The 23,328-nt window shown below is 43.5% G+C and overlaps 2 protein-coding genes across 6 annotated transcripts in view; one reads left to right on the top strand and one right to left on the bottom strand.

The window, feature by feature from the left end:
- LDAH (lipid droplet associated hydrolase) overlaps window positions 1–22,440 on the top strand; it is a 32,545-nt gene extending 10,105 nt beyond the window's left edge. Inside the window, exons 7-9 of one of the 4 annotated variants that reach the window (XR_015049422.1) lie at window positions 14–206; window positions 8,853–9,037; window positions 9,416–10,851. Coding sequence is in view for 3 of the 4 variants with exons in the window: in XM_085846742.1 (XP_085702868.1) it covers window positions 14–206; window positions 22,283–22,425 (336 nt within the window). In the remaining variant the exon portion in view is untranslated. Of the gene's footprint in view, window positions 1–13; window positions 2,776–8,852; window positions 10,852–22,282 lie in introns of those variants that run through there. The other 3 variants (XM_085846742.1, XM_085846745.1, XM_085846743.1) reach the window with 3 other exon arrangements.
- On the bottom strand, window positions 2,224–21,963 carry C11H8orf76 (chromosome 11 C8orf76 homolog). 2 transcript variants are annotated; one of them, XM_085846746.1, is made up of 6 exons: window positions 21,735–21,963; window positions 19,830–19,922; window positions 13,197–13,340; window positions 12,474–12,964; window positions 11,827–11,959; window positions 2,224–3,255 (listed from the first exon to the last, which is right to left on the bottom strand). In XM_085846746.1, the coding sequence occupies exons 1-6, from the start codon at window positions 21,837–21,839 to the stop codon at window positions 3,082–3,084; spliced, it is 1,140 nt and encodes a 379-aa protein (XP_085702872.1). In that variant the 5' UTR covers window positions 21,840–21,963; the 3' UTR covers window positions 2,224–3,081. The 2 variants fall into 2 exon arrangements, with proteins under 2 accessions (XP_085702872.1, XP_085702873.1); XM_085846747.1 differs by lacking the exon at window positions 2,224–3,255 and adding an exon at window positions 5,235–10,043.
- Window positions 22,441–23,328: the final 888 nt, after the last annotated feature.

Genomic DNA, 23,328 nt, shown 5'->3' with positions numbered 1-23,328 from the left:
AATACACCTGCAGCTGCTGTTTTATTACGGCACCGATGATCAGTGGTGCCCAAAGACTTATTATGAGGACTTGCACCGAGACTACCCATGTGGAGACATCCGCCTGTGTACGAAGAAAATTAAACACGCGTTTGTCCTCAATGACAGTGTTGAGATGGCTTGGCTTGTACATGGCTGGCTGGAACATATTGTCTCTCAAACCCAAGGTTTGGAAGAAAAAACTTGTCTTAAAAACTGCAGTTCATTGCAATAAACTTGTAAATACTGTTTGCACAGGAAAGGGTGGAGGAGGGGAAAGAGGTTGTATACAAGTGTTATCAGAAATGGTGTTGAGTTTTGTGCTTTTTCACCTCACATTTGTTGGCCAGGGCATTGTAGCCTTTTGCCTTAGGCCACATACCAATCAGTAAGAGCTTTAAGGAATTTCTTATGCCTGGGTTTACCCATGTATCCCCGGTCCCCTCCTTTTCATGATTATAAACACCCAATCCAAACTCCATGATCTATAACTGCCAAGCAAATGTAGGGTTGGTTTGGCTGGTGTGGAATTGGAAAGGATTATTTATTGAGGTGCAGGGGCATTATGGCTGGCAGTGCGAGATTCTGCCCTGCAGGGGTGCAAAGTGAGAAGAAGCTGAGAACAAAGAATAGTAAGATGGAGAGCTCGTGTTGGTTGGATATAAATGGAAAATAGGAAGACGGGAGAGTGGGAGCCACCGTCACAGAGCACATGTCTACTGCTGACCCATGCCAATTTCCCCTGATTCTTTTATGTCTACCTTGGCTTTGGATTAATTTTATTCCTTTGCAAATCCTATCTTTCCCTACCCATCCTTTGTTGTTGTCAGGTTTGTGGCAGTAGTTTTAAGTTAAGATTACGTGTTCTGTGTTTGTCTTGTTACAGCTGCATCACGATTAGTACCCAAGTCATTGAATATAGTTGCCATTGTATAGTAATCTACTGTCTTGCTGTACTTTGTTACCCTCACCAAAGGAGGGGGTATTGCATTTGGGTCCGTTTGTCTGTCTGTCTGTTTGTTTGTTTGTCTGCACAGAACTTTAGTATTTTTCTCTGCAACCGCTTGTCGGATTGAGACGACATTTTCACCATAGGAGCGACTACTCATGTAGAAGGTTTTAATGATAATCATGACATCATAGGTCATGTTGGTGTGGCAGCCATGTTGGAAAAATGGAAAAACTTTGCACCTCTATTTCTGAAACCACACCAAGAAAAAATTTAAACTTGGCACATGGCAAGTACTCCACATGGGGAATAAGTGTGATTTTTTAAAATGTCATACGTGCCTTTGACCGTCATCTCAGGCTAAAATGATCCACAAAAAAAATTTGATGATGTCATCGGTCATGTGATTCGGTAGCCGTGCCACTTTTTATTTTTATTTTTTAACCTTCAAAAATATTCTCCTCTGAAGTAGCTGAATAGATCAAGGCGAAACTATACACGTATGACTGCCTATCCATGAGGAACAAAAGGTTCACACATGACGACATAGGTCACATGGTTTGGCAGCCATATTGGATTTACCCTTAAACCTGTAAAAAATCTTCTTCTCCAGTACGGCTGGACAGATCGAGGGGAAACTTCACACAAATGTTCCCCAAGCCTTGGGGATACCAGGGTATTCACGAATAATTGATGTCACATGGTCTGGCAGCCATTCTTTCTCTTGAACCGCTTAATCAATCGATGTGGAACTTCACAATGATGATCGTGGAGCGATGGGGAATATGTTTTATTTTTCAACTTGATTGGACACATGGTCTGACAGCCAGAATGATTTGATTTTTTGATTTTGGTTATTATCTTTTTTTTTTTTTGAATAAGGCTCACTGAGTTGTGCTTGGATGGGTTTGAGGGTAGAGGAGTAGCAGCTGAAATGTGAATCCTATCCAGGTTCCTACTGGTGACTTCATCTTTCCTTTTTTCTTGTTGGGGTTCCTTCTGATTACTCCAATGCGGGGCTGTATCTACTTGATCTTCAATTTGATTTGAATTGAATTTATTTCAATCCAATTCTAAATTCAATTGAATAATAATAAAAAAAAAACGTCATGGGTCAGGGTCAGGTGTCTGATCAAAGCGGGATGTCTTGGTACCCGGCCATCACTGCCAGCAATAACAAAGTGGCAGTTCTAGTTATGTCTCTTATTCATTACGTAACACACCAGCACACAAACACCACACAAAACAAGTCCTGGTGAGGGTCTGCAATCTCTGATTGCTCTTTTTATTGTCTTTATTGATACCATTTTTTGAATATTAAACTTTAATAAAGCAATATCAAAGTAACATCTCTCCCTGCTATTAAGTTGCTATGACAGCAGGCAGTGGTTGGGAAAAACACAGGACTATTTCCCATGTGTGGCTTCAAATTCAGCCAATCACCATTCACCTATCCAGGGCCACAGTCCACGTGTATGGGGTGTGTGAGTGAAAGTGCATTTTAATTTCTCATTTCAGTCATTAATGGAAGAAGTCGAAATTCATTTTTTTATGATTACATGTGCACTGTACATCTAAAAACTGCTGTTTTATCATGAAATAGCACCAGTAACTTTGACATGCATGCTGTTTGTGTTCACAATTATTTTAAACTCTAAAAACATCAATTTTATAAATTGTCTTTTTGTTCAGTAATAAAATGTTTAACGCTGGTATGTTAACTGAGAGGTATGCATGTTCACCTGTGAGCTATGGAGCCTGTGTTTGAATGTCGACCCAGCTATAAACTTTCATCCTGCTGTTTCACATTCATTGTGAGGCATCGATCGGTGTGTGTGTGTGTGTGTGTGTGTGTGTGTCGTCCATCAGAGGCGTTAAGCCGTAACACCCATCTGCCAGCAATGGTCAGTGGACGTTGTAGGTACCACACTATCTTTCATGAGAAATTGGCAAGTTATAGCCAACACCCTGCAAAAATAATGTTTCCCCAACTGACTGCTGGGAAGGCAACAGCAAACCACCCAGCACAACCGTTGCCAAAAGAGTGCTGCAGTTGCACTGACACTCAACAAAGAGTATGGTTCATTGATGATGAAAATGTTTATGCTTTGAATTCATGAAGAGTTTAAGTCCAACTCCATATTGCAGACATTACACGTTTTACCAAGTAGAAGCAATTTCTGAAACCACTTTAAATGGAACTCATGTATGCTGCAAGCTTTGGGCACAGCATCAGTTGGATCAACATCCTTGCTTTCTTTATGCCAGCCAAGGTCTATGGACATGAGCTGTAAAAATAAAAGAAGTCTTTATCAAAGTTAAAAAGACATGAAAAAGTCATTTTCGATTCATAAATATACAATAATTCAAAGAACACCTGACTTCGCACAGTGTTCAAGTTTATAATTCAATTGAAATAAAATAAACCAATGTCACCCGCAGGGTGACCCGTATCTTGCCAAAAGGTGACCACGTGTGACTTCTTTAAGGTCACACTGAGGTGAACAGAGCTGCTATCCACCAGGAGCGACTCCTTGAGGAATATTTGCCAACGAGAGATTCCGATGAGAATCGTTCTAGAGTAACCATGAAAAATATGTGTTTTCCTCATAACGTCACCAAATGAGGTCATAATGTCTCAAGCTTGACATATCTAGAAAGCACTCATCGAGGTGTTCAATTTGAGGTACTACACGATATGGTTCCTAAAACTTGAAAATTTGACCTTGGGGTCAAATATGTTTGACCTCAGGCGCTAACCATGAAGGTCAAGGCCAATCACCACCAAAAACTAATCAGCTGAGCGCCAGACCATGAACTATATTCCCATGAAGTTTGAAGACGATCCGATCAAAATTACTCAAAAAATAAGGGTTTCGTTGACTCCCTTGATTTGCGACAAAGTGACCTTGACCTTTGACCTTGACCTTCAAAATTTTATGCGCTGAAAGGGATCTCTATAGGCCTCTGATATGCGAAGTTACAAAAATTTCCAATGACAACTGTGCTCTGCAGAGTGATTTATACGTGATTACAGACAAACAAAAAAAAAACATACAAGCTGACTAACATATCTTGCAAAAACTTCGTTTTGGCAAGATAAATAATGATTTTAAAGGTCGTATAAAAAAAAAAATTCTGGAAGTTTTGCACCATTTATGCAGTCATATGCACCACCTCATTGAGCACGAGCAAATACCACCCGTCGCTTCGCTGATGGTAATACGAAAGGGGAGAGGAAGAAAAAGATGGGGAAAGAGGGTGAGAGAGCAGGGAGAGTGAAGAGGTGGAGGAGAAAGGGGGATGGAGGAGAGAGGAGGGGTGGGGGAGGGGGAGCAAGGAGGAGTGGGGAAGGGGGAGCAAGGAGGAGTGGGGGAGGGGGAGCAAGGAGGAGTGGGGGAGGGGGAGCAAGGAGGAGTGGGGGAGGGGAGCAAGGAGGAGTGGGGGAGGGGAGCAAGGAGGAGTGGGGGAAGGGGGAGCAAGGAGGGGAAGGGGGAGCAAGGAGGGGAAGGGGGAGCAAGGAGGGAAGGGGGAGCAAGGAGGGGTGGGGGAGGGGAGCAGGGTGGGGGAGGGGAGCAAGGAGGAGTGGGGGAGGGGGCAAGGAGGGGAAGGGGGAGCAAGGAAGGGTGGGGGAGGGGAGCAAGGAAGGGTGGGGGAGGAGAGCAAGGAGGGGTGGGGGAGGGGAGCAAGGAGGGGGGCAAGGAGGAGTGGGGGAGGGTGCAAGGAGGAGTGGGGGGAGCAAGGAGGGGTGGGGCAGAGGGAGCAAGGAGGGGTAGGGGAAGGAAAAACAGTGAGAGGAAGGGAAGGCAGACGTGCGGTGGAGTGTTAATTACGATTCATAATGTTTCATCAAAATGATTCTGCAGAGAATAACAGTGAAGATGGAAACAAAATATTGTTTGAAATCCATTTTCTACTGGTCATACTATAAACATGGTCCGGAAACGATCTCCTGTCCGGACAAATCCGGAGACAAACTTCCATCCAGACAAGTCCAGAGACAAACTCCCGTCCAGACATAAATACCGCCCAGACGCATCCAGAGCCAAGTTGGCCAGAGGCAAACCTTGCCCGGACACGTCTGGAGACAAACACCATCCAGACATAACCACCGTCTGGATATATCCACAGACAGACACAAAGAGAGAGGAAAGTAAGAGAGGGGGTGTGGGAGGAGGGTGCTGCACTGTATTGGGAGGAGGTGGAGCAAGGATGGGACGACAGGGGTAGGGGGTAAGGGAGTTAGACGATGTTATGCTTTATGAACAACACACACACACACACACACACACACACACACACACACACACACACACACACACACACACACACACACACACACACACACACACACACACACACACACACACACGGCCGATATCGGCAATTTTTCAAGAAACAGCAGGTTGGATTCAGTGTGATTACCGACTACAGTATGTACTGTATCCAACCCAGGAACCTTGGGTAGCTTTCACCGAATAACAACGCTACATTTATACTACATAGACGTTTCAGGGATATGTTCACAAACATTATTCTTCATAAACAGCTGCGTGTAACGGGAGGAAAAAATTTTGGCTTGGTAATTCGGAAAACATGTTAATATGGCAAACGGCTCGGAAATAGCGTGTTATTTCACAACAACTGCTCGGGGTGACGGAGCACAAACCACTCGCTCTGGGTGACGGCGCTTGAACCACTTGCTCAGGGTGACGCACGAATCACTTGCTCTGGGTGACGGAGCAGGAACCACTCGCTCTGGGTGACGGAGCACGAACCACTCGCTCTGGGTGACGGAGCAGGAACCACTCGCTCGGGGTGACGGAGCACGAACCACTCGCTCGGGATGACTGAGCACGGACCACTCGTTCGGGGTGACGGAGCACGAACCACTCGCCCAGGGTAACGGAGCACGAACCACTCGCTCTGCGTGACGGCGCATGAACCACTTGCTCGGGGTGACGCACGAATCACTTGCTCTGGGAGACGGAGCACGAACCACTCGCTCTGGGTGACGGAGCACGAACCACTCGCTCTGGGTGACGGAGCACGAACCACTCGCTTGGGGTGACGGAGCACGAACCACTCACTTGGGATGACTGAGCACGGACCACTCGCTCGGGGTAACGGAGCACGAACCACTCGCCCAGGGTAACGGAGCACGAACCACTCGCTCGGGGTGACGGAGCATGAACCACTCGCTCGGGGTGACGGAGCACGAAACACTCGCCCGGGGTGACGGAGCATGAACCACTCGCTCGCGGTGACGGAGCACGAACCACTCGCTCGGGGTGACTGAGCACGGACCACTCGCTCGGGGTGACGGAGCACGAACCACTCGCCCGGGGTAACGGAGCACGGACCACTCGCTTGGGGTGAGGGAGCACGAACCACTCGCCCGGGGTGACGGAGCACGAAACACTTGCCCGGGGTGATGGAGCATGAACCACTCGCTCGCGGTGACAGAGCATGGCAAAAGCGTCCGCAGTGGGTGAACAATTTGCTCAATGATGTCGCGCGGTACACTTTTGACAATGGGTGCTTGGCAAGTAGCTTAAGCCTTCATGCAAGCACTCACATTCTATGGTTGAGAAGGAACGGTTGGCGAGGCTGTCGCTGCATACAATTAAGGATCCCTTTCACTTTAAAGCTGGGCTTCACCGCACACTCAGCAGTTCATGAAATAAAATGAATTCATGAAATAAAATGACTTTATCCATAAAAGAGTTGCTGCTTAATGCAGAACAACCCTGGAGACCACAAAGTTCAATCGCCCGTGAAATAAACATTTCAGAAAATCCGTCATTTTGCCTGATCGTCTCTGCACGTTGCACGTGGTACATCGGTTTGGGGTCCATGCAAATGTTATTACGTTTTTTTTTTAAACGTCCGTTTTTTTTTTGTTGCCACATTTGCTTTGATTCCCTGTGGAGCACCTCACAAATCCTCCAAAAATATAGATACAGATCTGGCAGACACTATGGATAGGCAGTCCTGGGGGACAGGGCGCGAGGTCATACAGCGAATGCATTAAATCATATCGCTCAATGAAGCTGGTTAATTTTGGCACGTTCCTACATGTTTTTTGTTCACTCAATATAATTATCTAAACAGTACAAAAAGATAAGTTTAAGGCTTTGGAAATTACACATTTTCTTGTGTATGTACGGATAAAGAGGGAACACAGCCTTGCTTGCTTAAAGTAAATCGGTATATCGCCTTCGTTATAAGACTCGTTATTTCTTTAAATTATCAGATTTCACAACAGATTTCAACACTTATTTGGTCTGGACGATATCCAATCCTCAAAACCGAAATAATATTTCGGTGATATACTTTAATTAGTCCACGAGAGTAGATCATGGAAAATCATATCATATAATGCATGAAATCGCTCCAAGCTCATAAATGGAAAAATATAGTACTTACAAAAGCGATGTGCACAACAATTCTAAGCGATGATGAACAGGCATTCGATAATATGGGTGAGGGAAGTGAAAAAAAAAACTTCATCGTTACGATATCGTTGCAGCCTGTTCTAAGTCATGGCATGGTTGAACAGGCCAAAAAACATGGCAGCTTCAGACCCCAGTGAGGTTACCCAGGAAACGCCTCAAGACCCCAGAGAGTGAGGTGGCTGAGGATCGCTTGATGAAGGATATAATTAAATAAGCCCGTTAATTATCTTCAAAAAGAGTGTTTCAATTAACCCAAACACCCAATTTTCATTCTTGCACTTCCTTGGAGTTTTCTTAGGAAGCATGCAAAGTTTCAGGCTGCTAGGTTTCATGGTTTTGGAGTTATGGAGGAGTCACATCATGCACACACGCACGCATGCACACACTGACATTTATTAATATAGATGTCCAAGTACTGCTAAATGGAAAGGTTTTGGAAGTGTCAAAAAGTGATTTGTGTTCTACAGTGTTTATTGGAGACTTTAAAGCAGTGTTTCTCAACCTTTTTTATCCCATGCCCCACTTTGATTTTCAAAAAAATCGTACGCCCCACCATGATTGGAGACACTACAGTATATACTACATATAAGGAATTCCCCTTGACGAAAAGCGAGTCATAGTGACGTAACAGCGTTGAATTGATCAAGGGCACGCCTTACCGGCGGATTGGCTAACAAGGGCGTGGTGAAGCAGTTTTTAGTTATGATGCTATGAGGCATCAGTCGCAGCTTCAAACTTTTGAAAATTTGAAAGTGCAAAGCTCAAGGCAATCATATATTGATTCATTAATTCTGAATCCTCATGCCCCACCAAAATATTGCCACGCCCCACCGGTGGGGCATGTGCCCCACCTTAAGAAACACTGCTTTAAAGGTTTCAGAAAAAAAAATCCAGAAGTTTACTGCTGTACAGTAGATGCAGTGTTTGAAGCAGCACATATTTAACACGTTAGATGAGTTATTCGTGCCTGTTGTTTGTGTCCTTTTTAATGTCTTTAAAAACACGACTAATAGGTTTCCTGTTTGGAATAATTTTCAATTTTATCTGACTGACACACAGGCAGATAGACAAAAAATATTATCTCGCTCATCTCTGTGCATGTGCGATTGGGACAAATTCATAGCCAAAGTACTGTTAAACTCCAGGTTTGTTTTCCAATTCATATTCCGATTCGTGTTCAAAATATAACGTTTAATTGAAATTAAATGGTTCCTCGATCATAAATCTGCGCATGTGCGATTGGGACAAATTCATAGCCAAAGTACTGTTAAACTACAGGTTTGTTTTCCATTTCGTATTCAAAATATAACGTTTAATTGAAATTAAATGGTTCCTCGATCATAAACTGACATTTGTAAACAGATGGATGGACAGACAGACAGAAGTGAACCAATTGCTTAACCCCATTTTTCGCTTCGTCTGCGCAGGGTAAAAAAGGCGTACACCTGAGAGGCATTACAAAGTATGTGGATAAACCGAATGATTACTCAGGGATGCCTTGTCTGCAAGGGAATTTCTTCAGAGTGCACTGCATATTGTCACGTGGATGGCAACCACCTGATTGGATGCAACCACACCCATGCGGTTACCGTTCGTCTCTCACGATCCAACGGTGAGCAGTTAATGTCAGTCTGCTCTGGCAGGCTGCAATAACTCACTGGTATAAAACAGGATTACTTTTAATTTAGCCCTTAAGGAATATGAAACAAACCCAATTGCCAACACGGCGAAATTGCAGCAACACGAGGAACTCTGTGCTTAAGAAATAAATAATATATTGTTGCGGTTCTGGGAACTGCATCCGTCCAAGGCAATGTCATCCAACATACAGTGGTCCCCAGACAGTTATTTCATTAATGTATGTTCAGATAGTCCCTTCCTTCTTGTCTAATGGGACTAACAGGACAAGTGCATTGTGTGAATCTCATAGTTGGTCTGATGAAATCTCTAAACTCATTCCTATTATTTTTTTTCTCTATTCCTGAGGTAGATCCAAGCAATGGGTCCTCGCGAGGCAGGCAGGCACTCCGCTCGGACACCCATCTGTAAAATACTTCGCTGTGAGAATTCATCCTCACAGAAGACCAAAAGGAACAAACACCAAGCGCCCATGCTGCACAGAACATGCGCAGCATAGCCATAATTTCCACCCATTGGACAGAAGAGATAAGAAGGAAAACCAACACCACGGCACGCTACAGGAATGCCGTGCCAAGGAAATAGAAGGAACAACACACCAAATGCTAGCAACGTACAGTACGCACGCGGCGCACTTTTCAACCAATTTCTGAGTAATAGTTATATCTATCTTCTTCTTCAACCCAAGCCTACATCTTATAATTATATCCAATCTTTTCTCTCATTTCATGACACAGATCAGGCTGGCACTGTACACACCACCGCTTTTGATAAATGACCGCATGCTCAATGGCGGCAGACCCACGCGCAGCCCGGGGTAATTTATTATCGCACACAGATCAGGGCACGAGTAGCACGCATCTTGTTCGGGTCTGCACATGTGTTACCATAGCATCTTACCGTCAGTCTTTGCTGACCACCACGGTCCCGGGTGTCTCCCGCGCACAGCGAACGTCCTTTCTCCTCTCCGCCCAGCGAGGCTGCAACCAGGCAGAGGCGCGCTGTACAGCTCAGGCCGAATGGCTTACAGACAGGCAGTGCATTGACCGCAGGTCGCCATGGATGGCCCGGGAGTTCGGTGCAGGGCGATTCGTGTTACGGTTCTCGGAGCGAGACAGTTCCGCAGCTTGGAGCCATCTAGCCGGAAGTAAAGTGGAGCCGCTTCCGGCCATCATGGCTGGGCCGTGTGCTAGCCAGGGCCCAACCAGAGCATCCAATTCGGGTGACGACACATCGCTTCGGGTCGTCACCCCCGCCTACACCACAGGATCTATAAAAGGACGGGTCACGGGGCTGTCTGTCATCGTCTTTCCTGCTCAGTGTCCCTTGTCTGCTGGTTCCGCCTTCGTCACTGACTCGCCTGCTGGCCCTGCTTTCTTCACCGCCTTGCCACTGACTCCACCCATCTACCCACCCACCTGATCCTTTCTGCCAATCCACCCACTGCTCCGGACTCCGCCTTCCTCCACCCACTGGCTTCTGACTCCGCCAAAGTCCTTCCTTCATGCCTGTCGGTCGCGCCTCATTCTCTGGATCGACGCTTAACTGCTCGAAGTGCCACAAAGCGGGAGACGACGCGCCAGCTGTCAGGGAGGTATCGCCCAGCAGAGCATCCCCCTAAAACGTAAAGGTGACGCGGTCGATCAATCGTGCAAGGTGTTGAGAGACCGTTAGCCTCATCTCCTCTTCTCTCCTCTTTCTTCTCATTAACTCCTCTTCATCGGGATGTGTGTGTGTGTGTGTGTGTGTGTGTGTGTGTGTGTGTGTGTGTGTGTGTGTGTGTGTGTGTGTGTGTGTGTGTGTGTGTGTGTGTGTGTGTGTGTGTGTGTTATGGCACCTGTCCTCGTTTAAGTTAAGAGTGTACAATAATTATATCGGGATAACTGCTCTGTGTCTGCTTTTGGAAGTTGCTTGTATTATTGTTGCACCACACTTTTCTTCCTATCTCTGCTTACATACAACAATAAACTACATTGACTGTGCCACATATCTTTCCTCGTCTGCCTGTTAATAAATTATTAGTAGAAATGTTCCCAGCTCGTTTTTATCTTTTCTTTCATTGATCCAGCATGGTCCGTATTCTAACCTAGCCGAGACTTTATTCCCAACGATCCGTTCCTTTTAGCCAGTATGTCCTTGGCAGTGTCACTCGGCTGCATCTGATCCGGTAAGGTGATCAGGTTCGGACAAGGTGTACCGAGGGCGTGTCCCCCGGTAATTAGATCACGTGGTTATTTTGCTAGGTAACCGGATAAACTAGACAGAGGACCCTGGGTCACGTGGTTGAGTTATTGGCGTTCATAATCGGTTAGCGACCCGCCGCGTCACGGAATTATCCTTGTGCGACGGCATGCAATTCCAGGGAGTCTGGTGGGAACCCGAGATAGCTTCCCCCCTCCCCCCCGTTGTGGTCTTCTCACCCGACCCCCGGCCCGCAACAATATTAATCAGGACACATGTTATAAATATATCGCAGAAATAAATATTAGATCTCATTCAGAAACAAACTAGACAAAAACTAACCCAACTATAATACCACATACACATCAATCAACCACACTGAACTGGCAAGAGAGATGGAAGGCAGGGGATAGAGAATCCCCAAGTTGGTGTGACCCAAGAGCAAGGCTCATAGAAGGACACTGTTTGCTTGTGCAAGGTTAAACGAAAAGCGAACAGGAAAGGAAGACAGAGAAAAGGGAAGGAAACACATCAAAAAAGAGAGTTAGAAAGGGTTTACACACAAACATAAGAATATCTTACTTTTCCAATGGCTGTTTGTATGCACACACACATGGTGGATTGCATCAGCATCGTTTCAACTTCCTTCTGCAGTTCCAAGTTCTTGTCGAGCACAAAAGAGGCTTGTGATTGTTCGATATGATGCAGGAGCAATCTGGAAAGATGCACAATATGCAATTCATTGGATGCTCACTAAAGGCCAATTCCAGGCTGAAATACATTGCCGACACAATGGACGGTTAGCAACAATGATTCCAAAATAAATCAGATGACCTCATGGAGCAGCCATTTGTGTAAGCAGCATACTCAAGAACTGCAAAATTAAAATTTACCAGAAATGGGTTGTGGAATTTTTGAACAGCATTTAAACAAAATTAACAGAGCAACAGTTTTATTTGAGCTGTTCAATATTATGAGATGTTTCAAGACCAAATCTTGATGCATGATTGGAAGTTGGAACATTTTATGCACTTCACATCCCATTAAAAACCTTTGTTGGAGATCGTCAAAATATTCTCCTCAAGTTACGAAGTAGAAACGCACAACGATGACCGAAGTGTTGTATTTATACTGTACAATACAAATTTTGCATCATAAATAGTCACCATATTCAAAATAAATTCTACCATATTGGTGTTCTGCAGAGAAAATAAACTCGAGGTACTCACTTTACTCGAACCACACACGCATAAGCAAACAGCCTCCTTTGTTCCGCAGGTCCAACTTCATCGTTTCTATGTTCCAGCCAAATGTCAGAATCTTCAGAGCTGTTCTTGAAGCAGGGATGCCCAGAAAGTTTGTTCCCAACTTTGACCAGTTTCTGATTTTCACCTTCAAGATGTGGCGATGGCTCTTGGTGATCGAGGTCTGCCGAGACTCTTTCATTACAATCATGCATCAGCCCCACGTGCAAGTCTATGCGAGGCGTTGAGTTTCCTTCAGCAAGGTTTTCATTTTGCTTGTGTCGGCAAGGAGATTCTTGGGGCAGATTCTGGTACACGTGTGTCAGGTGTACCCACAGCCAAGGACTGGTCGAGTTCAATGTGATGAGCTGAACCAGGTCGAACAACTCAGCTCGCAGATTACCGGACTGCCGGTAAATATCGACTGAAAGACCCAGTGCGGAAGTGATGTGCATCTCGCTAGTGGCATCTGCACGCTGGAACAAGTACAGCAGGAGCAGTATTCGAGTCACAATAAGAGTGATTGTAGGGCAATTGGAAGCTTGCAGTTTAAAGGTTAGACTAATGATTTTATCTCTGTATTATCATTCGATTTTCAGGTGAAGGTTATTATTTATTAAGTAGTGGAAGAAAAGTCCGAACGTTTCAAGAAAAAGAAATACACAAAATTACGAAGACTTTTGGGAATTCAATGGAACTTCAACATACCAATGATGCAACATCTTTCAGAGCTTTCTCGTAACAGCCCAGTTGGGCCCAGCAACGGGCCCTACCCTCAATCATGTCTCGCCAGACCACTCCATTTGCAGCAGGCACTACACGGATGCATTCAGTGTACCATTTAAGGGCCTCCTGCACAAGGAAAATGTAGCAACCAACTTGCAAAATCAGACTCGTTTCATTGACCATGATGGGAGAAGCATCTTATAAATGCTTCATGGTCAATGATGGACCAGCATTCTGGGTATTTATCAACAGTTTCAGGTATTAATGAAATTTTCTTTTCATTTTGTTTGTGCCCTACACTATGATCCAAGAGTGGTTACATGATGTCATGACAGCTTTTTGCAAAATCTTCAAGATGAGATATATGAGCAAGTATGCTGCTAACTGCAACCTGTCTATCAGTGCTACAATTTGACCATGCAATGGCCAAAAATTGCTGCGCTGATGGCAGTTGAACACGATAACCCATATATCTGACTCTATCTGATGTCCATAGGCGATGGGCTTAATGCCAGACACGAGGCATCAGGATGACGGATTCAGTAAGATGGTGGTATGTCTGGGACATCATCACGGTGTTATGTCTAGGCTGGGCTAGGCCTTTACGGAGATGTATTATTCATGACTCAATGAGAATTGCATTTTTCAACTTGGGGGAGGGGGGGGGACGACATAATGTCTGATGCCTGGGATCATAAAACAAATTCATAATCTTGTTTTTTGGTGAATAAGTGTGCGTATTACTAAAATCAATGCTGGGTTGTTCGCAGTGAACAAAATGTTTATGGAATAAAAATAATTTCAAATATTGACTCAATAAACTGGATTACTGCACTGTTACATGTTATGTTGCTCAACTACTGTCAGCGAAACGACGTGTTCAATACTAGTTGAAATACTAGTTAATATTGTTACACTTGTAGGGGGGGATTAGATATTACCATAGAACAGATCCGAATGTATAGAGTAGCATAGTCCATGTGCGAGTAGATAGCCATATCGATGTATAAGTTGGGAAACGTCAGCTGAAGAATTGTCTTGTTTGCATGTGTTCCAAACAGAGGATGGTGCAAGGTAATAAGTAGTGAGAGATTGTGGTTAAGGAAATTGTTTGTAGAACCTCCATATAAGCCTCTACCAGGGGACGCCGAGAGACTTGGCGGTTGGAGTCGGGGAACATTAAAATGATCTCCGTCTGACCGATCTTCTGTCCATGTACTTTTGTGTATACGATATTTCAGAAACCATTGAACATTTAGCGTTCATATTGCAGACATCTATTCCTCATGAAATTATCTCAACCTGATTAGATCATGGCGGTGATTGGCTGAATTATGTTGCCATGGCAACCATCTCAGAAACTTGTTTGTACACAAGATTTCATATTACACAGATCTATCTATTCCTCATCCTGCCCAAAAGGGGACATGGAGCATCAACTCCTTGTTTTCACTCACAATTGTTATCTTTTTAATTCTCCACTCTCCCTTCATTTCTCTCTTTCACTTTCTTTCTTCCAATTCTTTCAAATTCCAACATTCTATCACTTGATTTGCGTTTCTTCTACTCACTCGCTCTGTACATCTTGAATTAGGCACTCATCAGTGTGAACCCTTACTCGTGCATTCCACTTCATTTTTCCACGGTTTCTGCCATATGTTTTAAGGTTAAATCAATCCTGTCTGACGCAATACTCATTCTGACGCAATGGAAGAAAGAAAAAATGCATGAAGCAATATAATCTCCCTTTTGGGCACAGATGAAAGACAGCTTTATAAGAAAACTGATACATTACACTTCACGCATAATGGACACAGGTTCGGAGCACCGCACTCAATGGAAACAAAATGGCTTCAATTTGCACGTTATCGTGACTCCTTGTGTATCGGGACTCCAGTTTGGGGCAGGTGGGTTCTCGTCTGGAAAGCCCACCCACAGCCTTGGAGGAGAGCAGCAGATTGCTAACGGTAAACTTTGTATTGCGAGTGTGGTGAAGAATCAAAACAGCCTTAAAGGTACAAGATAATAACATGGTTTCAAATGGTTATGCTGCTTTTGGTCAGAGGAGTTAAAGGGCCATCCAGAAGGTTACAAGGGCCATCCCATCCAAAAGAGTTAGTCAGTGAGCCCGTAAACACTTCAGTCATTATCGCTTCAACCCAACATACAATTTTGATGAAACTTTTTTTGATTTTGAGTCTGATGAAATTTTGATGATGATGAAATTTTTGATGAATTTTTTGATGAAATTTTTTTTTTTGATGTTTTGATGAAAACAATTTGATGATGAATTTTTTTTTTTTGATGTTTTGATGAAAACACAATTTTGATGAAACAAGCCAAAAGCTTCATAACTGATGCCGAACGAAGGTGTATTGACCGCATCAAAATCTGCACTCATAAAGGTCTACAGGGGGGAGGTTGATCCCCAAAATAGGTATTTGCTCTCTTCTCCGAAACTACGCACACAATTTCGATGAAACGTGACCACAACCTTCATCACCCATGATGCACCAGTTTATTCACAGCATAAAAAAATCAGGGTCTAATGGGGTGGGGGGGTGAGAGGGTTAAGCCCCCCGAAAATAGTTATTTGCCCTCTTCTCCAAAACGACACACGGAATTTCAATGAAACATGACCACACTCTTCATCACCTGTGATGTACTAAAGTCTGTTCAAAGCATTAGAAACTAGAATAGTGCTCTTCGACATCACGACATCACCAGATATGCCTCTGCCCACATTATTACATCATGATACATACTTTAACCAAGTTTGATTTAAATCCCTGAACCCAGATTCCAAATATTAAATAATTCTGCCTGCCAGACCATGTGTCCCATCAGGTTGAAATATAAAACATATATTCCCCATGACTACTAGATCTTAAATGTGAAGTTCCACCTCGATTGATGAAGCGGTTAAAGTGAATTAATTTTTGAAAGATTTTCATTCAATCCAATATGACTGCCAGACCATGTGACCTACTAATTATTCATAAACACACTGGTATCCCCAAGGCTTGGGGAACATGTGGGTGAAGTTTCCCTTCGATGTGTCAAGCCGTTCTGAAGAAGGTTTTTCAAAGGTTTAATCTTCAAAAAAAAATCATAGCTGCTAAACCATGTGACCTATGATATCATAGGTGGAGACCTTCTTGGTCCTCATAGATAGGCGATCAGACCTGTAAAGTTTCGCCTCGATCTGTTCAACCACTTCAGAAAATATTTTTGAAGGTTTTTATGTTTAAAAAATATATGGCTGCCGAACCACATGACCGATGATATCTCGCCCCCCCCCCCCCATACAATTTAGCAGATGACCCTCAAAAATTTTCATACTGATCGGATAAAGTATTTTAAGTATGGAATTATGACGTAATAACGAAGCCGCCAATGACATCAAAAAAATCACATTTGTTTGTCATGGGAAGTAGTTGACAAGTGCCAAGTTTCAACTTTTTCCATGGATTGCTTTCAGAGATAGAGTTCCAAAGTTTTTCCTTTTTTCCAACATGGCTGCCACACCACGTGGTCGATAACAAAATTATCATTAAAGCATTTTACATGAGTTGTCGCACTGATGGTGAAAATTTTGTGTCAATCAGATAAGCGGTTGCAGAGAAAACAGAAAAAAATTAGAATGGACGTACGTACATACGGATGGAGAACCTGAAAACATATGCTACTGGTGACTTCGTCAGCGGAGAAATATAAATTGGGGCAATACCCCTGGGAACTCACCTGGGAGAATAATGACACTGAGGTGGAAGTCAACAACATGGGGACGGAATCAGCAAAATGAACCAACAAACCAATGTCATAGCAAATACCTATTTTGGGGCCACTCCCCCTGTAAATTCCCTTAGATCCCGATATTCTTTTTTAAATAGAGTGAACAAACTTTGCTATATCATGGGTGATGATGGTTATGGTCAAGTTTCATCGGAATTGTGTGTTGTGTGTGGTTTCGGAGAACAGAGCAAATATCTATTTTGGGGGGGGGGGGCAACCCCCACCCCAATAAACTCCCTCCGTAGACTCCCTCAGACCCTGACAGATGAGATTTTTTTAAAAATCAGGGTCTGCGGGGGTCTGCGGGGGGTTTGAGTGACTGTTGCTCCTGATCCCGTGAGCTTCAGGACGTGCGGAGACCCATGCACCAAATCTACATAATCTCCATTATCTTCAAAGCATTTCATCCAATGGTCAATCAAGCCTTTGATCCCTGTACAGAAGTCTTTCCTCTGTGGTGGGTGTCCTTAACACAATGGATATGGTCTCTTCAGTGGATCATCATGGAGTGGGGTTCTTTGATGGCTCATGGAGTTTAAAGATGTAATCAATGATGCCTTATTGAAATTCCCTGTTCAAGTTACTGATGTATAATGTTTGATACTGTGTGGGATCACTTTCATTTGTTGGATTTAAAATTGTGTTTAATTCATCATAATATTGGTTCACGAAAAAATATTTTCACGAAAAAAATAAGTGACCACTATATTCGTTATTGTTGTGTGTCTGTCTGTCTGTCTGTATGTCTGTCTGTGTGTCTGTCCCGAGCATAGCTCCGTGGGTTTTGATCCGATCCTGATAAAATTTTGGTGGGAGGTTTATATCATGATCCAGTTATGTTTTCCTGAGAATGGGCGTGGTGTGCCCATTATGGGTGGAGCCACGCCCAAAAAACATGTTTTTAGGGGGTAGCCAATTTCAATTTGCATCTTCTCCTAGGGGTTTTGTCGAATCTGACAGGGGTTTCAGTATTTGGTTAGCCTAATGGCACCTGCATAGCCCCACGGAGCTCGATTGTTCATTTTCGTCCCAAGGTCAAGGTCACGAACTTAGAAAATTTCGAATTTTGACATAAAAATCATCCGACCGCCCAAACTTTGAGAGAGCTAGGATGACAATATTTTTAGCAGCGTCTCGCGTAGCGAATGCTGCTCTAGGAGAGCTTGGCGTTGTTGTTGTTGTTGTGTTCTTCTTCTTCTTCTTCTTCTTCTTCTTCTTCTTCTTCTTCTTCTTCTTCTTCTTCTTCTTCTTCTTCTTCTTCTTCTTCTTCTGAAGACAAAACCTTTTGGATTCGGCTCTTTTATATACAGGATCCGGATCTCCTTAAATACTAAACACCTGTACACATCCTCGCATTGAGGGTGCCTTTTCAGAGCGTCTATCATGAACTTTTAAATATATTCGGACATTTGCTTTTAAGTTTCGAAAAGTTCACGTTACTATTTAAAGATTATTCCATTTAATATATTGTAATTTCGTAAATACACTATTTTCTCGTCATGAACGAAGATCGTCCATGACGGACGTGACGTGACGGCACGGCACGTGACGAAATATCGGAAGTTGTTGTTGTTGTTTTTTTTTTCCTTCTTCCTCTTCTTGTTCTTCTGTTGAAGACAAATCCTTTAGGACGTGGCTCTTGGACACATTTGTCCTTGTTTATGCATAATCTTGAGGTCATTCCCCACCTAAAGTCTTGAAACCATTTTGCTCTATCTCGAACACCTTGCCCGTGGCGCCCCCTTCAAGTTTGTTTTTACGCTGATTTCATCAAAGTATGGATAATCCGAGGAGTGTGAAATGCCATATAACCTATATGACGTTATATTGTTCCTAGAATGTTCCAGAGGAAGTTTTGCACCAAAGGTCATAATCCTTGACCTTTTGACCTTTAAAGTTTACAAAGGTCAAATTTTCAAAGTTGTGGGAATCAAACCAGGTTTTCGACCTTCGACGAACTAACTCCAATAAGCTATAGCACGCATCCTGTTTCCTTATTTTAATGTCCACAGCATTGTTTTGTGACCTTTAAAGGTTATGCAATGGTCAAATTTTTTAAGTTGTTGAACGTAACCAGGTTTTCGACATTTTGCAGCTAATAACCGGTCACTCGTACCACATCATGTTGATCATTCTTATAACTTGGTCAAACATTATCACATTGTCTCATTCTTGACTTCTGAAACAATCTACATCGTCAAATACCGCTCGTGAACAATCGTCGTCTTCAGACTTGTATAGTTTACAGTGTTTCTCGTACTGGACAAAAAATTGTCTGTGCACTTCACAAATTTGAAGTGTCATTTATTTCAAATTTATGTTTGTCACAACTTTCAATTTTTTTCACAATTTCATAATTTATCTTCTTGTGGTTCCTTGCTAAATTGAGTCAATTATGTTCACAGGATTGGTCAGTTCGCCGAATCACACTTGGTTATTGTAAAATATTCTGTATCTCAAGAGTTCTTGCCTTGGGGTTGCAGCGAACCTAACCTCATCATAACTACCGAACCCAAACATGTGTGTCCGTGTGTCTCTATCTCTGCCTGTCTGTCTGTCTGTCTCTCTACTGTCTATCTCTCTGTCTGTCTCTCACTCTCTGTCTGTGTCTCTCTAATCTTTTCCTGTTCTTCCATTCCCTTGTTGCCCCACTCTCAATCCGTTGCCTTTTACCCTGTCACCTCACTCTTCCACGAGCCTCGATCTTGTGTAGAAAGACAAAAAAATTCTTATGAGATCGGACTTACTTTCTTACTCATCAGGATTTTCAAACAAGAAGAATTCTCCCGTTTCATTTGAATATCTGACGAGCATGCTCACCTCGTATTTCTCCTGCCTGTAGCACAGATCTCCACGATATTTCAGGCGTTTCACCCTTTCCACCTCGTCCTGCTCACCATCTTCAAAAAACCACTGCCATAGAAGAGGAAACAATACAGAGGGACTTCACCTTCACCATATTATATACCGCGTTCACCTCCCATGAAAGCGTCCAAAGTTACCCCTACTACCGAAGGTGGACGGAGGTTATGTTTTCATCCCCATCTGTTGGGTCGCCGAAATAGGTGACCCTTATTGTCAGTAATTCTGTCTGTTTATTTGGATGTTTGTTCGTTTGTCATCAGCATAATTGGTAGTAAACGTGGGCTGATTTTGACCAAACTCGGGTGGTAGGTACATCTTATGACCTAGTGCTTTGGAAATTGTGATGGTTGCTTGGGACGCTTTGGTTCCCTAGCAACAGCAGAAAAACCTTCAAAATCGGTACCGTTCACGTGAAATCAATTCCGAAAGCCATTATCCCACTAGGCTTATGAAATTTGGCATGCATCATCTACAGGTGATGCCCTCCCAAATATATTCCGTTTTTTGTGATACATGGAATAGTTTACCCGCAGCGCCCCCTAAAATGGGGTATGCCCGAAAATTGGTGAAAATTGAAGGCCCCCGAGCGACCAGGTGAGTGCATCGATCCGAATTAAACTTTGCAGGTTCATAGCACGCAATGAGTACTAAAACTTTGCCTCAGAACATATTGATCGATATTGCTTAGGTCAGGGGTCAAAGGGCAAAAATCGATAATATGCGAGAGCTGGAGGTGCGTTCGCGCCAAATGCTACTCCTCCTAGGGTTATGGTCAGATGGTCATGAAAATTCACACTAATCATCTGGAATGCATTGTGCACAAACTATCGAGCCGGATTTTCGATTTATATCTTTGTTCACCCACAGCACCCCCTCGAACTTTGGGGATTTCCGATATCAAACCGCATTTTCGGTACTTTTCATTCAAATTGATACTGAGTTGTTATCAGTAGATGGAACTCAATGAGATTTGGTATGCATAATCTTAAGGTGATTCTCTATCCGCTATTTGACATCCATTTTGTTCTATATCTTATAGTTTCCAAATGGTAACCCTCTCAACTTGGGTGTCCGAGGGCCATTGAGCATTCCCGCTGAAAATTCAAAGTACACGAGCTCCAAGACGGTTGAACCGAATCGAATGAATCTTTACATGCTTATAGACCGCAATGAGTACTACAACTTTGCTCATTTGCATAATGACCGATCTCGAGTAGGTCAGGGGTCAAAGGTCAATAAGTGCATTTTTCGGGCAAAATTACCATTCAAGGCACCCTTGCTCCTACACGGATTAACCGATACGAATGAAAGTTCATAGGTACATAGTACTCAATGGGTACTACAACTTTGCTTCAGGACATATTGGCCTATCTCGGCTAAGTCAGGGGTCAAGGGTCAATGAGTGCATTGTTCGGGAAAAATGACCATTCAAAGCCCCCTTGCTCATACACGGGTTAACCGATTCGATTGCAATTTCGCAAGTACTTAGTACTAGATCAACTCAGATCAGGGGTCAAAGGTCATCGGATGCTCGGCGACCCATGGCCGCCTACCGGCTTGTCCGTCTGTTTGTGAACAGGAAATGTCAAAACGTTTTCGACGGATTCGGACGAAACTTGGTGGACAGGTTGGGTGTGTGACAAGGACGAACTGATTATATTTTGGTTCAGGTCCGACTCGTAGGTACGTAGGTACGCGCTCGACCGAGTGCCGTGTTCGAGTTTATTAATGGGATATGTAGTACAGCCATCACGACGGCTCGAAAAACCGACAGCATCGGGGAAATCAGCACATCGGTGGATGAAGTGAAAGAAAATGAGCGGCGGATGAGGATGAGTGCCTCGTCACATTGACCCTCACCTCCGGTTCGCAAAACTTAGCGTTGTACGAATGGAATCTGTCATCCGTCGCGTTTTCCTTTTTTGTCTCGAACAAGGAGTCATCAAAACATCGTAAGGCTTCCATTAAAAATGGCCTTCTTCTAGATTATATTCATGGCGACGACTGATAGTACAATTAACGCAACGGAAATCTCTGTTATAAATTATTGCTGTGCATTTTTCCCAGAAGGAATTTTCCAAAGAGGGAAAAAAATATAAAAAAATAAAAATAAATAAAAAAAAAAAATTAAGAGTAACATGCAAACAGTACTCTGCCTATACACCGCCCTCTTTCTCAAAGACAATTGATCGTACGAGGAGTAACAAGAACGAAATACCAAATTTATCATTCAAACATATTAAGATCAACATGACGAGATTTTAATGATAACGATAATATTATATCGAACGGACTCGGTGGCACATAAACGGTTTGTTGGCCGTGAAGCTTTGACTTTGTGAGGTGGCTCGAAAAGAAGTTTCGTTACACCATTCGCGGGACTACTTTTTACTTGCCACATGTTGCAGGCCGAAAAGAGCTCCGCGTTGCTGTGACTGTTGTTGGGGTTCGTGTTGGGCGGTGCCGGATTTGTGGTGGTGGAGGCCCTTTCTGCCATGAACACGCAAGGAAATCAGACGCAGGTGGAGGACATTCGGCCCATCATACCTGAACCACATCAACACCGCAATCACACCAATTTATCAACACAAGATCAAAAGAAGAATTGCAAAATATATGTATTTTTAAATAAAGTGTTTTTTGGTCGTTTTTGTTTGTTTGTTTTTTCCCAGTGGAGGGGGCATGGGTTTGGGTAATAAAACACACAACCACACAACACCCCTTGAGACCCCCACCAACAGCACTCCATACAATGCACACAATCACCCATCAATGCTCAACCTACCTAAAAATCCTGCCAACATCCCTATAGCCCTCTACCTCCATAACTTCCAGATACAGATCTAATTCTTATTTAAAATTACCCTGAAATATACAGGACCTGAAAGTCCCTGCAGTGTCCATCTTGTTTACCCTGTGTACCTCACCCCATCCCTCTCCCTTCCACAGATCTCCTCATGTCTCTGTTCCCCACTCGTTTTTTCCTTCCCTCTCCCACTCCTCTTGTCTCCTGCTCCCCTTGATGTACGTTCTGTGTGTTAGCTCTCATACGAGCCTCGACAGAAAAAAATCAAGCAGGTCTATAGTTTCCCAAATTCTTCCCTGGATCCTTTCTTAAATAATGACGTCACATTTGCTACTCTCCAATCCTCCGGTACCTGTCCTGACTCCAGTGAACTGTTGAAAATAATCCGTTAACATGTCGCTTACCTGCTCAGCCACTTCTCTCAATTCGTCCAGGTGCATATTGTTACGTTTGAGGGGGGGGGGGTATGCATTCAAAGGGTAATTAGGATGTTTAATTAGGTATGCCATGCTGTTCGAGTTTACCAGGATCTCGATGTAATAAGATGTAATTCAGTGGTGATAAGTTGTCTAGTAAATGTTCATTTCTTCAAGGTGGAAATGATAATTGTCACGTAATTAGATAGGGACACGGGATAGGGTAAGTGTG

Source organism: Eptatretus burgeri, chromosome 11, assembly GCF_056783735.1.
Source record: "Eptatretus burgeri isolate ZD-2024b chromosome 11, Ebu_testis_v1, whole genome shotgun sequence".
Lineage (NCBI taxonomy): Eukaryota > Metazoa > Chordata > Myxini > Myxiniformes > Myxinidae > Eptatretus > Eptatretus burgeri.
The sequence above is the reverse complement of the archived record's forward strand: the minus strand, read 5'-3'. Positions and strand labels throughout refer to the sequence as shown.

Bases quoted from the DNA above. Each gene is read 5' to 3' on its own strand.
- C11H8orf76 (XM_085846746.1), bottom strand. From the start codon at position 21,839: ATGGAAGCCTTACGATGTTTTGATGACTCCTTGTTCGAGACAAAAAAG. The intron at 13,341-19,829 runs GTGAGCATGCTC...TTCCTTGTGCAG, and splicing joins ACAGGCAGGAGAAATACGAG to GAGGCCCTTAAATGGTACAC. The intron at 12,965-13,196 runs GTATGTTGAAGT...TACTTGTTCCAG, and splicing joins TGAAAGATGTTGCATCATTG to CGTGCAGATGCCACTAGCGA.